This window comes from Nicotiana tabacum, chromosome 8, assembly GCF_000715075.1.
Source record: "Nicotiana tabacum cultivar K326 chromosome 8, ASM71507v2, whole genome shotgun sequence".
Classification (NCBI taxonomy): Eukaryota; Viridiplantae; Streptophyta; class Magnoliopsida; order Solanales; family Solanaceae; genus Nicotiana; species Nicotiana tabacum.
The window spans coordinates 165,387,455-165,404,461 of record NC_134087.1 but is presented as its reverse complement, the minus strand read 5'-3'; the positions used below and the strand labels follow the sequence as shown (position 1 = coordinate 165,404,461).

General features: G+C 38.4%; 1 protein-coding gene across 6 annotated transcripts in view; it reads right to left on the bottom strand.

Annotated features, from left to right (window-relative positions):
- The window catches only part of LOC107766028 (uncharacterized), a 52,241-nt gene that overhangs the window by 29,828 nt on the left and 5,406 nt on the right, over nt 1-17,007 (bottom strand). For all 6 annotated transcript variants that reach the window (XR_012694329.1, XR_012694330.1, XM_075219856.1 and 3 more), the window contains 5 exons: nt 16,717-16,813; nt 15,681-15,850; nt 9,868-10,040; nt 4,959-5,147; nt 4,783-4,872 (listed from right to left, as the gene is read on the bottom strand). Coding sequence is in view for 4 of the 6 variants with exons in the window: in XM_075219856.1 (XP_075075957.1) it covers nt 4,783-4,872; nt 4,959-5,147; nt 9,868-10,040; nt 15,681-15,850; nt 16,717-16,813 (719 nt within the window). In the remaining 2 variants the exon portion in view is untranslated. The remainder of the gene's footprint in view (nt 1-4,782; nt 4,873-4,958; nt 5,148-9,867; nt 10,041-15,680; nt 15,851-16,716; nt 16,814-17,007) is intronic.

Genomic DNA, 17,007 nt, shown 5'->3' with positions numbered 1-17,007 from the left:
ATTAATTAAAATTGTGAAGAGCCACATTAGTGGAGAACCAGGGCTGCAAAAGGATAGGGCATTATTTGAGATTAACGTGAAGAAAGATGAACCCAGATAACAAAATAAAAATCAGAAATCAAGTGTTTATACAATGAACATTGGAGGGGCGTTGTGAAAGAGATAAGATTGTAAAAAGCTATACTTGAGGTAGTATAGAGTCAATATCCATGACTGGTACATATAGCTACGTAAATTGTAAGTGTGACTATAGTCCTTCAGGCACAGATATTAGTCTCCGCACATTCTCTCAATCTCTGCTCCTTGATTATCCTTTTATTTACTTTTTGAATAACGATGCTGTCCGATCCAATTCGCATGAACTTCAACTATTTCATCGAGTGCAGGTATCAGTTAACTCTGCTACCAAGCTCTTAGGCTAATGGAAAGAAATCTTACAATTTTTTAGCCTTTGCTAGGATTCAAACCTTATTTTCCCATGATCTTCATTTCAGTGCACTAATAGCTAAGTCACACCCTTGGGTGCTTCTTGTTTATCTTAATTCTCACATAGTATAGCTTCCATGACAAATTACTCCTACAATTACTAGCAACGCCAGGAGAGGAAAGTATTGTCACTGCGCAATATCCGAATACCATCTAGGAAACTTTTGTCTACTGAGAATGTATGCATAAACAAGCACCACCACAACTCCATAAACATTAGAACACTCTACAAGCACAACACAAGAAGTTGCACCCGGAATCGGAAGGTTGACACGTTCTCACACTCCGAATAAAGATAGCAAGTGTTGTTTACAACTTTTCACAAGCTTTTTCGGTCCTTAGGAGTTGTGTGAACCCTCCTAGTCTACCAATCAAGGTTCCGGAGCAACTTTGATCATCGGAAAACTAGACTGAGACTCTCCTATCAAGTTCAAGTGACGGAGTTAGCTTTTTCAACAACTCGGCCATCTTTTGACCAACTTTTCGCTTCTTGGGGTAGTCGACTGCACTTTCGACTCAACCCATCTTAATTCCAACAAGTCCTCGTGACAACAACCATTACAAAATTAGGTTCTCAAAAAATTTATCTAACTTTCAGAAAATAGTATATGGTTTATCTCACCTTTCTATCTAAAATGTGAGTAGTGACAACTTAGTAAACATATCTGTTTGTCCCTACCTCGTAGCTCCGTCGTCCTAATAATTAGGCAAGGTTACTTTTATCTTTAATTCATTCCTATGTTGCTCGCATCATTCAAAGATGTTGGGGTATGTGTCAGATCCTCTAAAAGTTATTCACTTTTGGAGGATCCGAGACTGGTGTGGCGGCATTTTTGGAAGATTCGAGCAACATACCTTCATTCAGATGTTTGGAGTCCCCGTCACATCTGTTTCACTTCGGAATTTCCGTTGCTTTATTAGTTCCATCGATGATTATTCAAAATGTACTTAAAAATTTTCAAACTTTAGACATTTTACACTAATATTCGAAATTAGTTTGAGGTTCCATGCATATTTTACGAGGATAATACAAAAATGTTCATTTTGTCAGTTTTAGCATTTTATGCGCTCTCTTAAGATTTTTCATTAGAGGTCGTGCATACCTCTAAATAAATTGCAGTAATTGAGAAGAAGAATAGAACATTTCATCGAGACCGCTCGCAATCTAATCAAACAATCACATGTTTCACTAAATTTTGGGGGATACAATTCTCACAACAAGTTATTTGATTAATAGTATGCTTTCTCCGCTATCAAGATCAAGTTTTACACACTGATTTATTCCTTCCTCATGTCTTTGAGAGCACCTGTTTTCTTCATTGCCTAATCCTTGGGCGACATATCATTGCTATTCATCTGACTTCCTTCCATGCTTTATGTCAAGCAATTTCACCTTCTTTGAAACTCAACCTTATTTTATACTCCATCTGTCTCAATTTATATATCATGCTTTCCTTTTTACTCTGTCTCAAAAAGAATTTCATACTTCTTTATTTAAAAACAATTCAACTTTAAACTTCCTACTCTATTCCTAATGAGATGATTTATAACCACACAAATATCTATGGCTTGTTTTAGACCACAAGCTTCAGAAGTCTTCCTTTCTTAAATTTCGTGCCGAGTCAAACATCATCACATAAATTGGGACGAGAGCAAGTACCTCTTTTTTACCATCTTGACATCTCTGTGTTTTTTCTTTTTAATAACCGATAAATCTATTGTTTCCAACTTTTGTAAGTCAGTGGATAACATGTCCCTCTACTCTTCTCTACTTAAGAACCTGAGTTGGTTCACCACAAGATTCAAATATGTGGTGTACGCGTACCATGCATCCGGTGGTGTACTACATTTTCCCTTAAGCCAAAACCCAGGGCCGACATATCTGTGATTTTATCCATGCCATCACTTGAGATTCTATCAGTACTTCTTTGTCTCCTCCCACAGCACCATTGCTCCCGACTTATCATCAATGCCAGCATCGTGCGAGATTCAGATTATTCACGCCCTTAACCTGCTACAGACTTGTCTCCTACACATAGTCCATGGCTGATCATTTAGGAAGATATTTAATTTACCCGTAATCCTCATCTTTTTATGTCCCCATGACATATCATCGTTCATCATCAAACCATTATGTTCCCATGTCGTCCTCATCCTCCATCTCTATTCTCCTCTGCAGGCAAATCACTTCCTTTGTAAGCTCGTGATAGGCTATAATGACGAGATGCTTACTTTACACCATAGGATACCGAAGAATTTATTGCTCTGCCTCCAGGAATCTTCCTTTAGTTATCGAAGAATGTACATGATGAGGGTTGCTAGGATGGTCAAATTGATCAACTTAAGGCATGTTTTGTCACAAACACTATACACATAGATATTCGCACACAACTACAGTGATACATTCTCTCATGCGGCTAATATTGCTTATATCCATCTCTTTTTCTTCATAGTTGACGTTCATCATTGGCTTCTTCATCAGTTCGAGAATGAGTATGCATTCTTCGTAATCTTGAAGTATATATAAAGTAATCACAGGTATTTTGTTGCTTAGGGAGTGACCAGTGGTCTTCATATGGTTTAAAATAGTCTCATGGGACAAGGCTTGGTAAGTTCAACATAATTAGTTAGAAGTTTCGCATAGACTTAAAGCTAATCATTTGATGTTCTATCCACACTATGTTCCACATTTATACATTTCATATATCTCCTCGCTGTGCCGGCTAGTCTGATAGTGTTTTGTCTAGGACTGCTAGAGGTTTTTGTTGTGTTTCACATTTTTGGCCTTTTCATTTATTTGCTGCATTTTACGATACTGATACTATTTTTCTGGTTTCTGTTGTTGTTGCAGATCTATTTTTTCTGAGCCGAGGGTTTCCCGGAAACAGCCTCTCTATCCCTCCGAGGTAGGGGTAAGGTCTGCGTATATTCTACCCTCCCCAGACCCGACTAGTGGTATTCTACTGGGTTGTTGTCATTGTTGTTGTTGTTGTTGTATACATCTCCTTGATAATTTATGTTGATGACATAGCTAGCATGGGTAGTGACCTGGATGGAATTGTGGTAAACCAACATATTTTTTGCACTTACAAACCGACCATATATGTATTGCGACATTTCCCAAGCACCCAAGATCAAACATTGTTATATTATAATATAAGCATTTTTTATATTATAAAGTATGCTCGACATTTTTAGAAGACAAGGAGTACATATTGTAGGCTTTCTGACACCCTCTAGTCCAAATATTAGACTTCTACCATGTCAGGGAGTCTCTTGGTAATCCAAAGAGATATATAAGGTTGGCTCTGAAATTAAACTATCTCACAATGACTCGACCTGGTATTATCTTCCTGGTGATTGCTGTAAATAAGTTAGTGGACCCTCTATGAGATACTCATAGAGACGCAACGGTCTGCAGCCCAAGTTTAATAATATCTTCTCCAACAAAAATATTACTCCACAAGAATCAAGGACATGAGCAGATTGTTAGGTATATAGACCCAGATTGGGCAAAGTCACCCTCTGAAAGACCCTCTACTTCTATTTCTGGATATTACATTCTAATTGGAGGAAATTCAGTTTCATGGAAGAGCACAAAACAAACACGATTGCAAGACTCAGTGCAAAAGCAGAATATAGAATCATGGTAGTGGCAATTTGCAAACTTTATAGATCAAACAACTAATCAAAGAATTGAAGCTTGCATATTGGTCAAATGGAACTTGTGTGTGATAATCAGACTACAAACTTGTGTGTGATAATTAAAAATTTACCGGTCAAAAAGCTTGTGCAATAAGATTAGACTACACTTCACATTACATCAAATTTAGTATTTCATTAGAGCAAGTACATAGAAATCAATTGTCACTTCGTCAGATAAAAGATACCCTTAAAAGACATTCCACTGAGTTCATAAAGTCAAATTACTCAACTTGTATAAATATACCAAGTACCTTGCCGGTCCTCGAACTAGTTACATATGTAACAAGTTTGGTACATACGGCTTGTATGCACCCATTAGAAGGGGAGTGTAAAATACAGTTAAGCTAAAATAATTATACTTGATGTAGTATAGAGTTACTATCCCACCTCTGATGGATACAGCTATGTACATTGTAAGTGTGACCATAAAAGGTTTTAGGAGAAAAAACATTAGTCTTCATGCATTCCCTCATTTCATCTCATTGTTTATCTTAGACTTACAAAGATAATTACTAACAAGAGAGACAGAAAGAGACGCCCCCATCCCAACCCTCAAAGAAACATAGTACTTGAAGAAGAGACACTGCATACCTGAATAACCTTCTTCATTACCAAATTGACTTCATTCACTTGAGATATGTTTTCACATAGTCTGAGTCCAAGTAACTTAAAATTCAAACACTGCATATTGAACAGAAATGATGTTAGGCATAACCGGAACTAAAAGCTTCACGAAGCAGCTACACATGAATCCCAGAGTAAAATACCTGATCAAAGGAGTAATCATAGCTACACTCAATGAGATGAAGAATGTCCAAGGCATTAGAAAAAATTATTTCTATAGGAAGTTCCTTTAATAAATGGTGAAGAACAAGCGAGATGCATGATGAGTTTCCAAACAACTCTGATTGGTTCCTCCCAAGTCCAAGCCCCATCAATATCTCTCCAACTTGCAACTGTTTCACATATGCATTACAAGTCAATAGGTTGTTATTACAAAGTATATATGCTTTTCCTATAACAACTAGTAATATGAACAAAAGAAAGAACAAATTCCGCTCTAATCTAGCAACATTTAGTTATTTTTTACTCGAGATTTTGAGTCAAAATCAAGGGCAAGACGAAGGTGGCGCAAAGACAGGGATTTATCTTGTTGCGTATGTACTTATTCCAACAAAAAATTAATTGGTCACTAGATGTGTGCTAGTAGATTAAAGATTACTTTCTGCTCAGATCCTACCTTTCCAAAAGAAAAAAAAATCACTTTCTGTCCAGAAGAGAGCAGAAAGCAGCCTAAGTTGGCCAATAGCTCAGCTTTAATTTAATATATTATCTAGCTTTCGTCCTCTTTTTCAGATAAAGTTGTTTAGCCCTTCTCTTGTATTGAGGTATAGCGATTAATGAGTAAAAGTTGGTAATGACTAATAAGGGACATGAGTAGAATTTCATTCCTGGCAGGGGAACTTTTTTTCTGTTTTCTTTTATCCTCATCATACAATTTTTTTCTTCATTTCAACTACTACTAATTGACAGAGACAGAAACATGTGTAGATTAATACAATTAATTTTTTTATTGGCACATTCTGATTCCAAAAGATAGGCCATATTTCTCAACCTCGATCCATCTTGAAAAGGAATAGAGCACCTTATTACTTTTTAAGAACAGTGTTGTCAAATGCTCATTTAGTGTGCGCTTAAGCCTTGAAGCTCAGAAAATCTCGGGGAGAGCGCTTTTCCTCGCTTAAGTTGTACTTCAATGTAGGCAAGGCACTAAGGTGTGCACATTCACTGCCCATGAGTTCCATCTTGAATCGAGCGGTACTAAACAACAAATATAATCGACAAATAACTGTATTAGTTGTTAAGGAAACATTATGAATGAATTTGTTACTTTTTTCTTGAATTGCATATATATTTTTATTTTTTTATTTCATAGTGCCTTTTTTACTAAAGCTCACACTTAGATTGTGCTTTGCACTTAAAGCCCCAATAGACCTGGAGCGTATTTAGCCAGTGGACTCTGAAACCAATACCATCAATTTCGCTGGATCTAAGTGTTAAATAGTTATGTAAATAATATGAATTAGTCCTAGTCCCACATAGAATAGGAGTATGGGATAGGGTTCATTGTATTATAATTAAACAGAGTATCAATAATAGATTTTTCACCCGTGCATTCTCACATGGTATTAGAGCATTAGTGAGAAACTTATCGTTGTGCATCATTCCAGCGACTTCCGAGAAGAAACACCTAGTCACCATGCAATTTTTCGACGACGACTTAAGAGACTTTCTGTTGGTGTTGTGCAAAAACCAACACCACCACAGGGTCCCCAAGGCTTCCGCTGATTCACGTCCTGCACCTGACCTTGCTCCTATTGCGGACTTGTCTCCTCCTAGTCCACCGATTGCACTTCAGAAAGGTATACGGTCCACACTTAATCCTAATCCCCATTATGTAGGATTAAGTTATCATCGTTTGTCATCACCCCATTATGCGTTTGTATCATCTTTGTCCTCTGTTTCCATCCCTAAGTCTACAGGTGAAGCACTGTCTCATCCAGGATGGCGACAAGCTATGACTGACGAGATGCCTGCTTTACATACGAGTGATATTTGGGAGCTTGTTTCTCTTCCTTCAAGTAATCTATTGTTGGTTTTCGTTGGGTGTATGCAGTCAAAGTCGGTCCAGATGGCCAGGTTGATCGACTTAAGGCTCGTCTTGTTGCCAAAGGGTATACTCAGCTATTTGGGCTCGATTATAGTGATACTTTCTCTCCCGTGACTAAGATAGCATCAGTCCGCCTTTTTCTATCCATGGTTGCCGTTCGCCATTGGCCTCTCTATCAGTTAGACATTAAAAATGTTTTTCTTCACGGTGACCTTGAGGATGAGGTTTATGTGGAGCAACCACATGGTTTTGTTGCTTAGGGGGAGTCTAAAGCAGTCTCCTCGAGCCTGGTTTGGTAAGTTTAGCACAGTTATTCAGGAGTTTGGCATGACTCGTAGTGAAACTGATCACTCTGTGTTTTATCGGCATTCTGCTTCAAATCTCTGTATTTATCTGGTGGTTTATGTTGACAATATTGTTATTACCGGCAATGATCAGGATGGTATTACTAAGTTGAAGAACCATCTCTTTCATACTAAGGATCTGGGCAGATTAAAGCATTTTCTGGGTATTGAGGTCGCTCAATCTAGCTCAGGTATTGTGATCTCACAACGGAAGTATGCCTTGGACATTCTTGAAGAGATAGGAATGACAGGTTGTAGACCCGTTGACACTTCTATGGATGCGAATTCTAAACTTCTGTCAGGACAGGGGGGAGCCGCTTAGCGATCCTGCAAGATATCGGCGGTTGTTTGGTAAATCATATTACCTCACGGTGACAAGACCTGACATTTCCTTTCCTATGAGTGTTGTGAGTCAGTTTATGGATTTTCCTTACGGTAGCCATTGGGATGCAATTGTCCGCATTCTTCGGTATATAAAATCAGCTCCGGGCAAAGGATTATTGTTATAAGATCGAGGCCGTGAGCATATCGTTGGATACTCATATGCTGATTGGGCAGGATCACCTTCTGATAGACGTTCTATGTCTGGATATTGTGTTTTAGTAGGAGGTAATTTGGTATCTTGGAAGAGCAAGAAACAAATGTGGTTGCTCGGTCTAGTACAGAAGCAAAATATTGAGCAATGGCTATGGCAGCATGTGAGCTAGTTTGGATCAAACATTTGCTCACGGAGTTGAAATTTGGTGAGATCAACAAGATAGAACTTGTGTATGATAATCAAGTTGCCCTTCATATTGCACCAAATCCGGTGTTCTATAAGAGAACTAAACACATTGAGATTGACTGTCACATCATCAGAGAAAAGATACTCTCAGGAGATATTACTACGAAGTTTGTGAAGTTCAATGATCAGCTTGCAGATATTTTCACCAAGTCCCTCACTGGTGCACGTACTGGTTACATATGTAACAAGCTCGGTACATGTGATTTGTATGCACCGGCTTGAGGGGGAGTGTTAAATAGTTATGTAAATAATATGAATCAGTCCTAGTCCCGCATAGAATAGGAGTGGGATATCTATTGCATAAATAGGGTTCATTGTATTATAATTAAACAGAATATCAATAATAGATCTTTCTCCCGTGCATTCTCACACTAAGAATAAGGTAGCATAGAAAATCGGACTCATCAAGGATGGAGAATGGGCAGTAGAGGTTGCTCCACTTCCTATAGATTGTTTTATAGCGGTACGATTATGATGCTTGCTCCATTAGAGTTTTTCGCCTTTGACAATAATGTTTAAGAGGAGCATAGATTCTTTCAGTTAGGGGAAAACTAACCAGGCCAAACTCCCTTGTAATTTTCTGCTTTTGATGGAACTCAATGCCTTCTTCTCATGAGTAGTTCCAACATTAAACATCTACCAGTCACATCAGTTGAGGATACTCGTGCACTTTAGTTGATCAGGATACTTATATCATGTATTTTGGGGAATAGTTTACTTTGCTGTTAAGATACCGTCTACCCATTTTTCTCCCAACATTAATCCATTTTCTTCAGCTCTCATATGACGTGTCCCCAACAAGTCTTTATTTCTTCAATTTTTAGTCTTCCTTTCAACTCCCATTAGGTGGCTTAGTTTGCTGTTCTCTCTCTGGCTCTGGAGAACATACTAGGGCCACTGTTGCAATAGATATTTGGTATCGAACCAAGAGACTCCACCACAAAATCCAGGCAGAAAACCATCTTCTTGCTCAGCATTAGGTGGGTTGCTTCACCTGTGCTCCCTGTGGTTTGAAATAGTGAGTTTTTCTTTCAAATTAATGTGTGTGTTTTTACTGATGATCAACAAAGATCAACTGCTCAGGGCAGGCGCCAACCAAAAAGCGAACCCTACCCTTATCCCATTATGTTTGAGGAAATGAAAATTACAGCTCTTTTTGGTGGAAGCTTTTGCCTTTTGATATATCTCAAAATAGTTCAAATAAAATGGAAAATGAACCCACTACAACGGCCCTTAAAATAAATGCCCCCTGCCCACTTCCCCTGTTATCCACCCTTTCTTAGCCACCTCCCTCGCTTCTGAATGCCCCTATCTCTCTTACCCCACTCTATTACGGCCAGCTCCCTCGACTTTGACTGCACCCTACCCTATTCCCTCCACCCTTTCTCAACCTACATGTTTCTTTTTCCCCTCTCCTCTATTTTTTTCACCCTCCCTCTACTACCCAAACCCTTCACCTACTTCACTGTCCTCATTCTTTCCCGTCCCTCCATTTTCTGAATTTCCTCTCCACATCTTCTTCCCTTTCCTTCCCACACCTTATCTCCCCAAACAGCACATCATTTCCCTCTTTTCCTATCCACTCCTGTTTTACCAAGACCTTCCCTCCCATAGATAACCTACCTCAGGTTCCGATCCCATTGCTCATCTTCCTGAAACCATCCTCATAGTGTGTTATGTGTCTTGTTCTCGGTTTCCAGAGATTATCTTAACACCCTTTCACATCTTAAAAAGAGAATCAATGTCTACTAGTGATGTTACTAAAATAACGTTAAAAAAAAGTGAAAGCATAACCACTTATTCCAAAACACGGAGCACAGCAGACCTTGCCGGAAACAAAACCAGAAAACAAAAAAGAATGGCTGTTAATTACCAACCTCACATGACTCCCTGAACAAGCATTTCATAACATATTCAATAGCTGGTTCCATCAGGCCCAGTTTTGAACTTCGATTTCCTGATAGAACTCCAGATGTTTTCTCCACAGATGCAACATGTGCACCATTCATCAGAAGAGTGTTCATGTCATTCATAGAAATTATCAGATGTCCTGTGAGATAAAAACAAACGAATTATTCAAGAAAAAAATAATAAAACTGACAGCATGTCAGATCAGATCACCACGGATGAAATTCTTTGCCAAAATATAAAGTTCAAGCTTACAACTCAAATATCTGGAATGCTAGCAAGACCTGGAAGCTCCTAAGTTCCCACAGTGAACCAAAAGAAGGAAAGAAGGGACGGGGTGGTAACTAGAAGAGTATTTTGTTTGATGCCCAAAACAAATGTTAGGAAAAGAGTTTAGACTGTGACTGGACAAAGTACTGAGCAGTCAACTCCACGGTACATTAACTGGACCTGCATTTTCTGACATTTAGTTTACTCAAATAAAACAACAGCAACATAGATATCGAATGGTGATTTTGGTGTGTCCAAAAGCGGTTCCAAAATTGCATATAGTTCAGCAAAAGGTAGAATTCTTTGAGTGGCAAGAGCCAAGATCACATTTTCCCGTACACTTATGAAAAGAACAAAAAGATCACATTTTCCAATATATTGGCTGAGAGATTCGGGTGGGAGTGGGTTGTCTACCATCTACCAGTTGCAGTTTCTGCTTCTTCCACTGTAGAAGTCTAGATTCCTTGACAGAGGCAGGATCGCAGGAGGAAGGAGTATTACTTTGTTCTTGACGATGAATATAAAAGCCAAAGGAACACTTTTATAAGAAGAGGCTTGTTAAGAATCGGTAAATATAACAAGAGGTTGATTCAAAAAATAAATTAGATGGCTCTGAACTTCAAGGTTTTTAGCACTAAACTCATTGTACTATTAATTATTTTATATGTAATGTTAAAGTATTAATCGTACTATTGAAATTATGAGTTTAGATTTAATATTTGATGAACTTTTAGTAATTTTTCACACATATATTTAAACTAGATGTTGGAAATACTGGAATTTGTTGAACCCGCAGCACAAAGGCTGTATCTGCCACTGAATATGACAAAAATATTTTCTTTGTAAATGCGGAAAGATTTAGAATCCCTCTAGGGTTATAATTATATGTTTTTCTTTAGATTTTTTTGTAATCACGATTCATATCCCAAATTGCTTGAATAATTAAGCTATTCAGTTCCTAAAATCTCCATTTTCTTCTCTTATACAACATGATATCAGAGTCAAGATGGTAGTCACTTCTCGAAACCCTTTTTTCAGTCTAAAAAAGGAAAAGAAAAGGAAAAAAAAAACTAAACAGCAGAATTGAAAAAAGAAGCCGGTAAAGAACAAATTTGATTTCTTCGATTTTTCATTAGCAGTTGACATCTGATCCTCTTTTTCTAGTCTTGAAGAAAGCCCAGCTACCAAGTAACCTATGAGGAAGAAGACCCGCTACGAGAAAACGCACGCATGATTCACATGCATCAGAACAGCTACGTTGTTCGCCAACACACGTGGTGGCGCATAATGTCGTCTTCAGCAATCTTTCGCACACGGGGCAACCTACCTGGGTCACCTCTTCTCCCCATATAATTTCAAATAATAGGCATCTACCAAAATTTGTCACAAAAGATTCGACTAACGAACCAGTGCTTCCCTTTTGCAAAACAGGTCATGATTTCATCCTTTCTTCTTCATTGTAGCTTTGGGTCAAAGCTTTCCTCCATTGAATTGTTCTCTGTGCTGTTTTATCTTTCATCATTTTGTTTTTATCCCGATGCCTTGTCTCTTCTACAACTTTCTACTACCTCCTTCACCATCTCTTCTACTATAACCCTCTCCAGCCACTAACCTGTTTCATCTCTTATTTTGTTAAACACTATTCCTCCCAGCTTACGTCTCCAACTCACCTCCTTGCTATACTATTATTTGTAAAAGCCCACAATCTCCCTTTTACTTCCTCCTCTCCCTCGAACACTACCTCGTTCTCTTTTAAAGATTCTATAAAATTCCTTCTTTTATTTGTTACAACCACCCGGTGAAAGAACTTAGTATTCCTCCAACTAGTCTCTTGCACTATTGACAACGTAGCTACCTCCCCTTTTGCCTCGTCATTCCTCATTCTCTCCCTCTCCTCTGACTCTCTAAACCTTTCGACTCTCTCCACATCAACTCCCTTAACCTCACCTTTACCCTCCTGAAAATCTTCTTGCTCCCTTATGTCCCTTTTTAGTATCTTCAACTTCCTTGCAAGCCGGAAAGGAAGTGTAAATCAATCATCTTCAGCACATGCTCTTGAATCGAAAAAAGCATATACTCCTTCCTCTGCAACCATCTTGCATGATAGGCGAATAATCTGAAGTCAATCTAACTGTGGAACGTGCAATACATCTGCCACATGGTGGACACCAAGAATCTGTTTAACCGTATTTTGAAGTAGAATCCTCTGCCTTGGTTCATGTGAAACTTGTTCCTGGTAAAGGAAGATCAATAAGAGATTGATTACTAATAAACTCCAAAACTCCCCATTGGCTTAGACACCGTTCTACATCCCAGTCTTTCCTACATCCATCACATCGTGTTAGAAGACCCTCTTAAACTTAGGGACCTCCTATTTCATCATTGAGGTGGTCATCTCCTCCCAAAACTCTTCTTTGAGCCCTCCCCACGGGTTAGTGCACTACCCCAAAACCCCATTCTTCACCACTCCCTTCGTTTCTAATCCGAGTTGCAACTATGAACTCCCTCATTCTCACCTCCATTACCTCCATTTTTTTGTCTATCTTAAAACAATAGAATGCCACCCGCCTCCCCCTTGTCACAACCCAATCATACTTCACACCTTCCATTCCAATGCCCACACTCGTCACAATTGAGTCCATTAAGACATTCATTTTTCGTTTCTTGAACACGCAACAAATCTCCCCACTCCCCTCTTATAACTCTCACCTTGATGATGCCCCTCTTAATTGGGTCATTCATCCACCCACACTCCATAAGAGAATCTTAACTTCCATCGACAACTTTTCCTTCCCTCCCTTTATCCAACAAATCACCCATGCTCCTCCAAACCTCCTTTGATATACTACAATGTTATCCCAACCTCATGCTCCTCCCTTGAACCCCTTTGTCTTTCCTCTTTACTAACCCTACTCTCGTAGCTAACCCCTTTTGACTCATGCTCATGATCAATTAGCACTTTAATAACTCTGTCCTCCTCCTACGAAGTCACTCCCACAAGTTTCGCAAAACTAAGCACTTCTCCCTTGTCTATTTTGACAAACTCCTCCCTCATTCTATGAATGCCAATGAAAAAGCATCTTTATCTACTCCCTCAATTTTAACCAGTGTCATTAAAAGCCATCACTTTGTCGGTTAAAACAATGAAGCAATGTGAAGCGATGGATAATCATTTCATAGGTAAAGTCATGCACTTCAAAAGAGACGGTTCTTTGGATCTCAACCTTGAGAGAGTTAGATTAAAATCAACATTATTGATTATTGTATGTAGGATGCTGAAATTAATTATTCTTTTGATGAAATGGGCAGCCCGGTGCACTAAGCTCCAGCTATGCGCGGGGTCCGGGGAAGGGCCGGACCACAAAGGTCTATTGTACGCAGTCATACCCTACATTTCTGCAAGAGGCTGTTTCCACGGCTCGAATCCACGACCTCCTGGTCACATAGCAGCAACTTTACCAGTTACGCCAACGCTCCCCATTACCAGCAACTTTTGATGAAGTAAATGGTTTTATTAATATGGGAAAAACACCCGTACACAAAGCAGTATTCCAAAAGTAGTAAGCCTATAATAAAATGTGGTTCTCTAAAAAAGTCATCCAATCATCCATACAAACCAGAAACTCAATGGTGCACTAAAAAGAAATCACAGACAAGAAGTTATTCCTCAAGTATACAAAATCATTCTCAACCCCATGTCCCCATCAAACGCCCTTCTATTTCTTTCCTTACGACCTACCACATAAGAGCTAAAGGTAGCATCCTATATGAAGGGTCTCTTTTTCCTTACAAAATCCTCCGATTTTTTCCATTTTATCTAAAGTTTCTGAATCTATTCTAGTATACCCCCACTAGATTGGGGCATCTCTAACGCTAGCAAGATTGCAAAAACAGATTTGATCACCACAAGTTGATGAAAAGAAGAGGATATAGTCTTTTCGGCGAGAACATAAAGCATTTCCAGATTCCTCTGAAGATCTCAACATGGTTCTCTCCGATCTAAATGCGGTCGAATCGAAGCAAAATTGAATCTTTAATTATTTCGACAATTAAGGCCGATTCAACATCGTTTAGACCAGAGGGAACTGTGTTGAGTACTAAATTGGTCCAAGTTTTACCTCCAAACCGATTCACTAATCTAAGGTAAATTTGTCCTTTTGCCTCATTCATCTTCGCCAACTAACCTTTGTTTTAAAAACATCTGTTGACAAGCCCTCCCAATTTAGTTGTTTCTGGCTAAGCCCCTATTTTGCCCAACTACTAGCTCCTCGCTCATTCCAAACTTACTTTTTTTGTCATGACCCACCATCATCCTTTGGCTCCTCTCTCCCCTTCCCCTCCCTTTCCAATCTTGTCCATAATTTCAGAGCTAAAAACTTGGGCTAACCAAACCTGAAACTTAAGTCACCACTCTCCATTACCATGGAAATCATCATATTTTCCCTTCTTTTTTTTTTGCATATAAATTGGCCTTAGCTAGGTCTACTAAATTGCACTCCACATCAATGATGTCCACACAAACATCACCTCCCTTTCTAAAAAAAAAGCGTTCCAACAAAGATGATTTGCAACCCCGCGACATTCATGACCAGTATATCCTTCTCCATTGAATTTCACAACGATTACTCGAATAGTCTTCAACCATCTCTCTAATAGTAATTAGTTTCTCCATCTATCTCATCCCTCACCCAAAACTCTCAGTACTTCCTCTTCACAACCGAGACTTTCAGCCGCATCGATATCGCCTATGCCTCCAGTGGAGATATCAAGCCCGACGAGTCCGCACATTTTTCAAATCTTCCGGTCAGTCAAATCACAAGAAACTCCTTCCTTTCAACTACGTGTTAATGGAGGTAGTCTGAAAATTGGTCCATTCCCAGTTAATACTTGACTGCACTCCCCATTGGAAGTCGATGTTAGCCAGGCCAAGATGTCTTTGTTTGACTAATTTTGAACTTCTTTACTTCTAGAGAGATTCTCTCTCAAAGCGCCATATCAAAGTTACTGCTTTAATACCGTCTCTTTAAGGGAATAATCAAGCTTCAATTCCCAAAATCTTTATTTTCTTTTCTCCTTTATATCAAGGTTTATAATACAGAGATTAAATTTAAAATTTAATGCTAAGTGAGACTTTATAGCCTAGCTAAGAAAGAACCATTTAAAATGGAACAAAGTATATAAATAAGGTCCTAATACAACAAGGAGACAATTTTAAAAGTATCTTCAACTAATAAGATCCAAACTAAGAGACAAAACCCCAAGGACTGCTACAACATTCACTGCACAGCCAGTATAAAAAAATCACCCAGTGCTTTTTACTCTAGCCAACACTATATTGATCTATCAAATTTTCATAGTTGTAGTTCGCATGACCATTAGAAGCTACAGCTTACTGAGTCAAATTTGCCACAGATTTTATTAGCACATATATATATATATATACAAATACCTATCTGCATTGATAGTATATCTAACCTTCATGACTAAACAAGTAAAGTGCATATAATGTTACCTATATCCCGTTGAGGTAACTTTTGTGCACAGTGGGCCAAATATAAGCGGCAATAAAACGAAACTAATGGATCTGCAATGCCTCTCGCCATCATAACTAGCCGTGGAAGATTATCAGCAGGTTTTTGCAGAAGGAAACGCCAGCAATGGAATATCGCCAGCTCCAAGTATCTGCGCAGAACAGTATTTTTCAACGGCAAGACTGATGGAAACATAAACTAATGCACAATCTTTTAATTTTAAAAAGAAAAAAGAAATGAAAAAGATGATTTTGGTTTTTTCCCTGCAAAAATACCTTACATAGGTTAATCCTTCTCAAAAATAGTATCTTACATAGGTTACAGACACTTTGCTTCTGTAAGGAAAAGAGAAGAAGAGATTCGGTGATAGTATTGCTTGATCATTCCCTCAAACAGGTTGGGTTTAAATAGTCTTTACAAGTATAATCCAATAAAGGAAGAAAGTAATTTATATTCCTAATTATATAATTATAGGGATTCTAAACATTTCTCGTATTTATAATGTGCTCTTGCCATATTGACGATTTTCAATTCTTAGCAGCTTCCAAAAGCCGCTCAGCTGATAAGGACCATGAGCACGAAACAATGAATTCCAGAGGCGGAATTATCATTGAAAACTTTAAATCATCCCCAGTCAAGAGGGGGGAGGAGGAAATCTGCTTCACTTTTATGATTATGATGAAAGCAGTTGTATAGACAAACCAGATGGCAATGTAGGTCCCAGATAACTCAAAATTTACCATGCCAGCAATACAGTGATAAATCTCCAGCTTGTACGGAGATGTTACCAGTTTATCTCTAGTGTACCAAGATTATCACTTTAAGACGGAACGGACATCCAAAAATCATTCCTAAATATGTTAAATTTTCAAAAACTCTCTGATGCTTCCTAATCCATTCCAGCATCTCAGTTAAGGACATTATGTATTTCAATAACAGACACCTAAAGATAAATTAATGAAGCAGAATCAAGAACTTCAAAGAGACAGGATAGCAATTGAGAACTGGGGACTTCACATGCGTGGCAATAGCTCGCGGATGGAACCAACTTTGAAGAACCAGTTATAGCAGGTTTCTTTGGCTTCAGCACAGATTTCAGTTGCTCGAAAGTTACCTGCCATAGATCAAGTGTGTCGTTTAGGAAGATATGAGACTCAGGGAACCAGAAAAATTACATCAAGGATATCAGAATACTGAAAACAAAGAAGAAACAAAAATTGGATAGATATCTTAGAGTTTAGGTGTATTGAGGACATTAAAACCTTTTCCTTCAACTTAAAAATAAAATAGTACAAATGAAAAAATAAG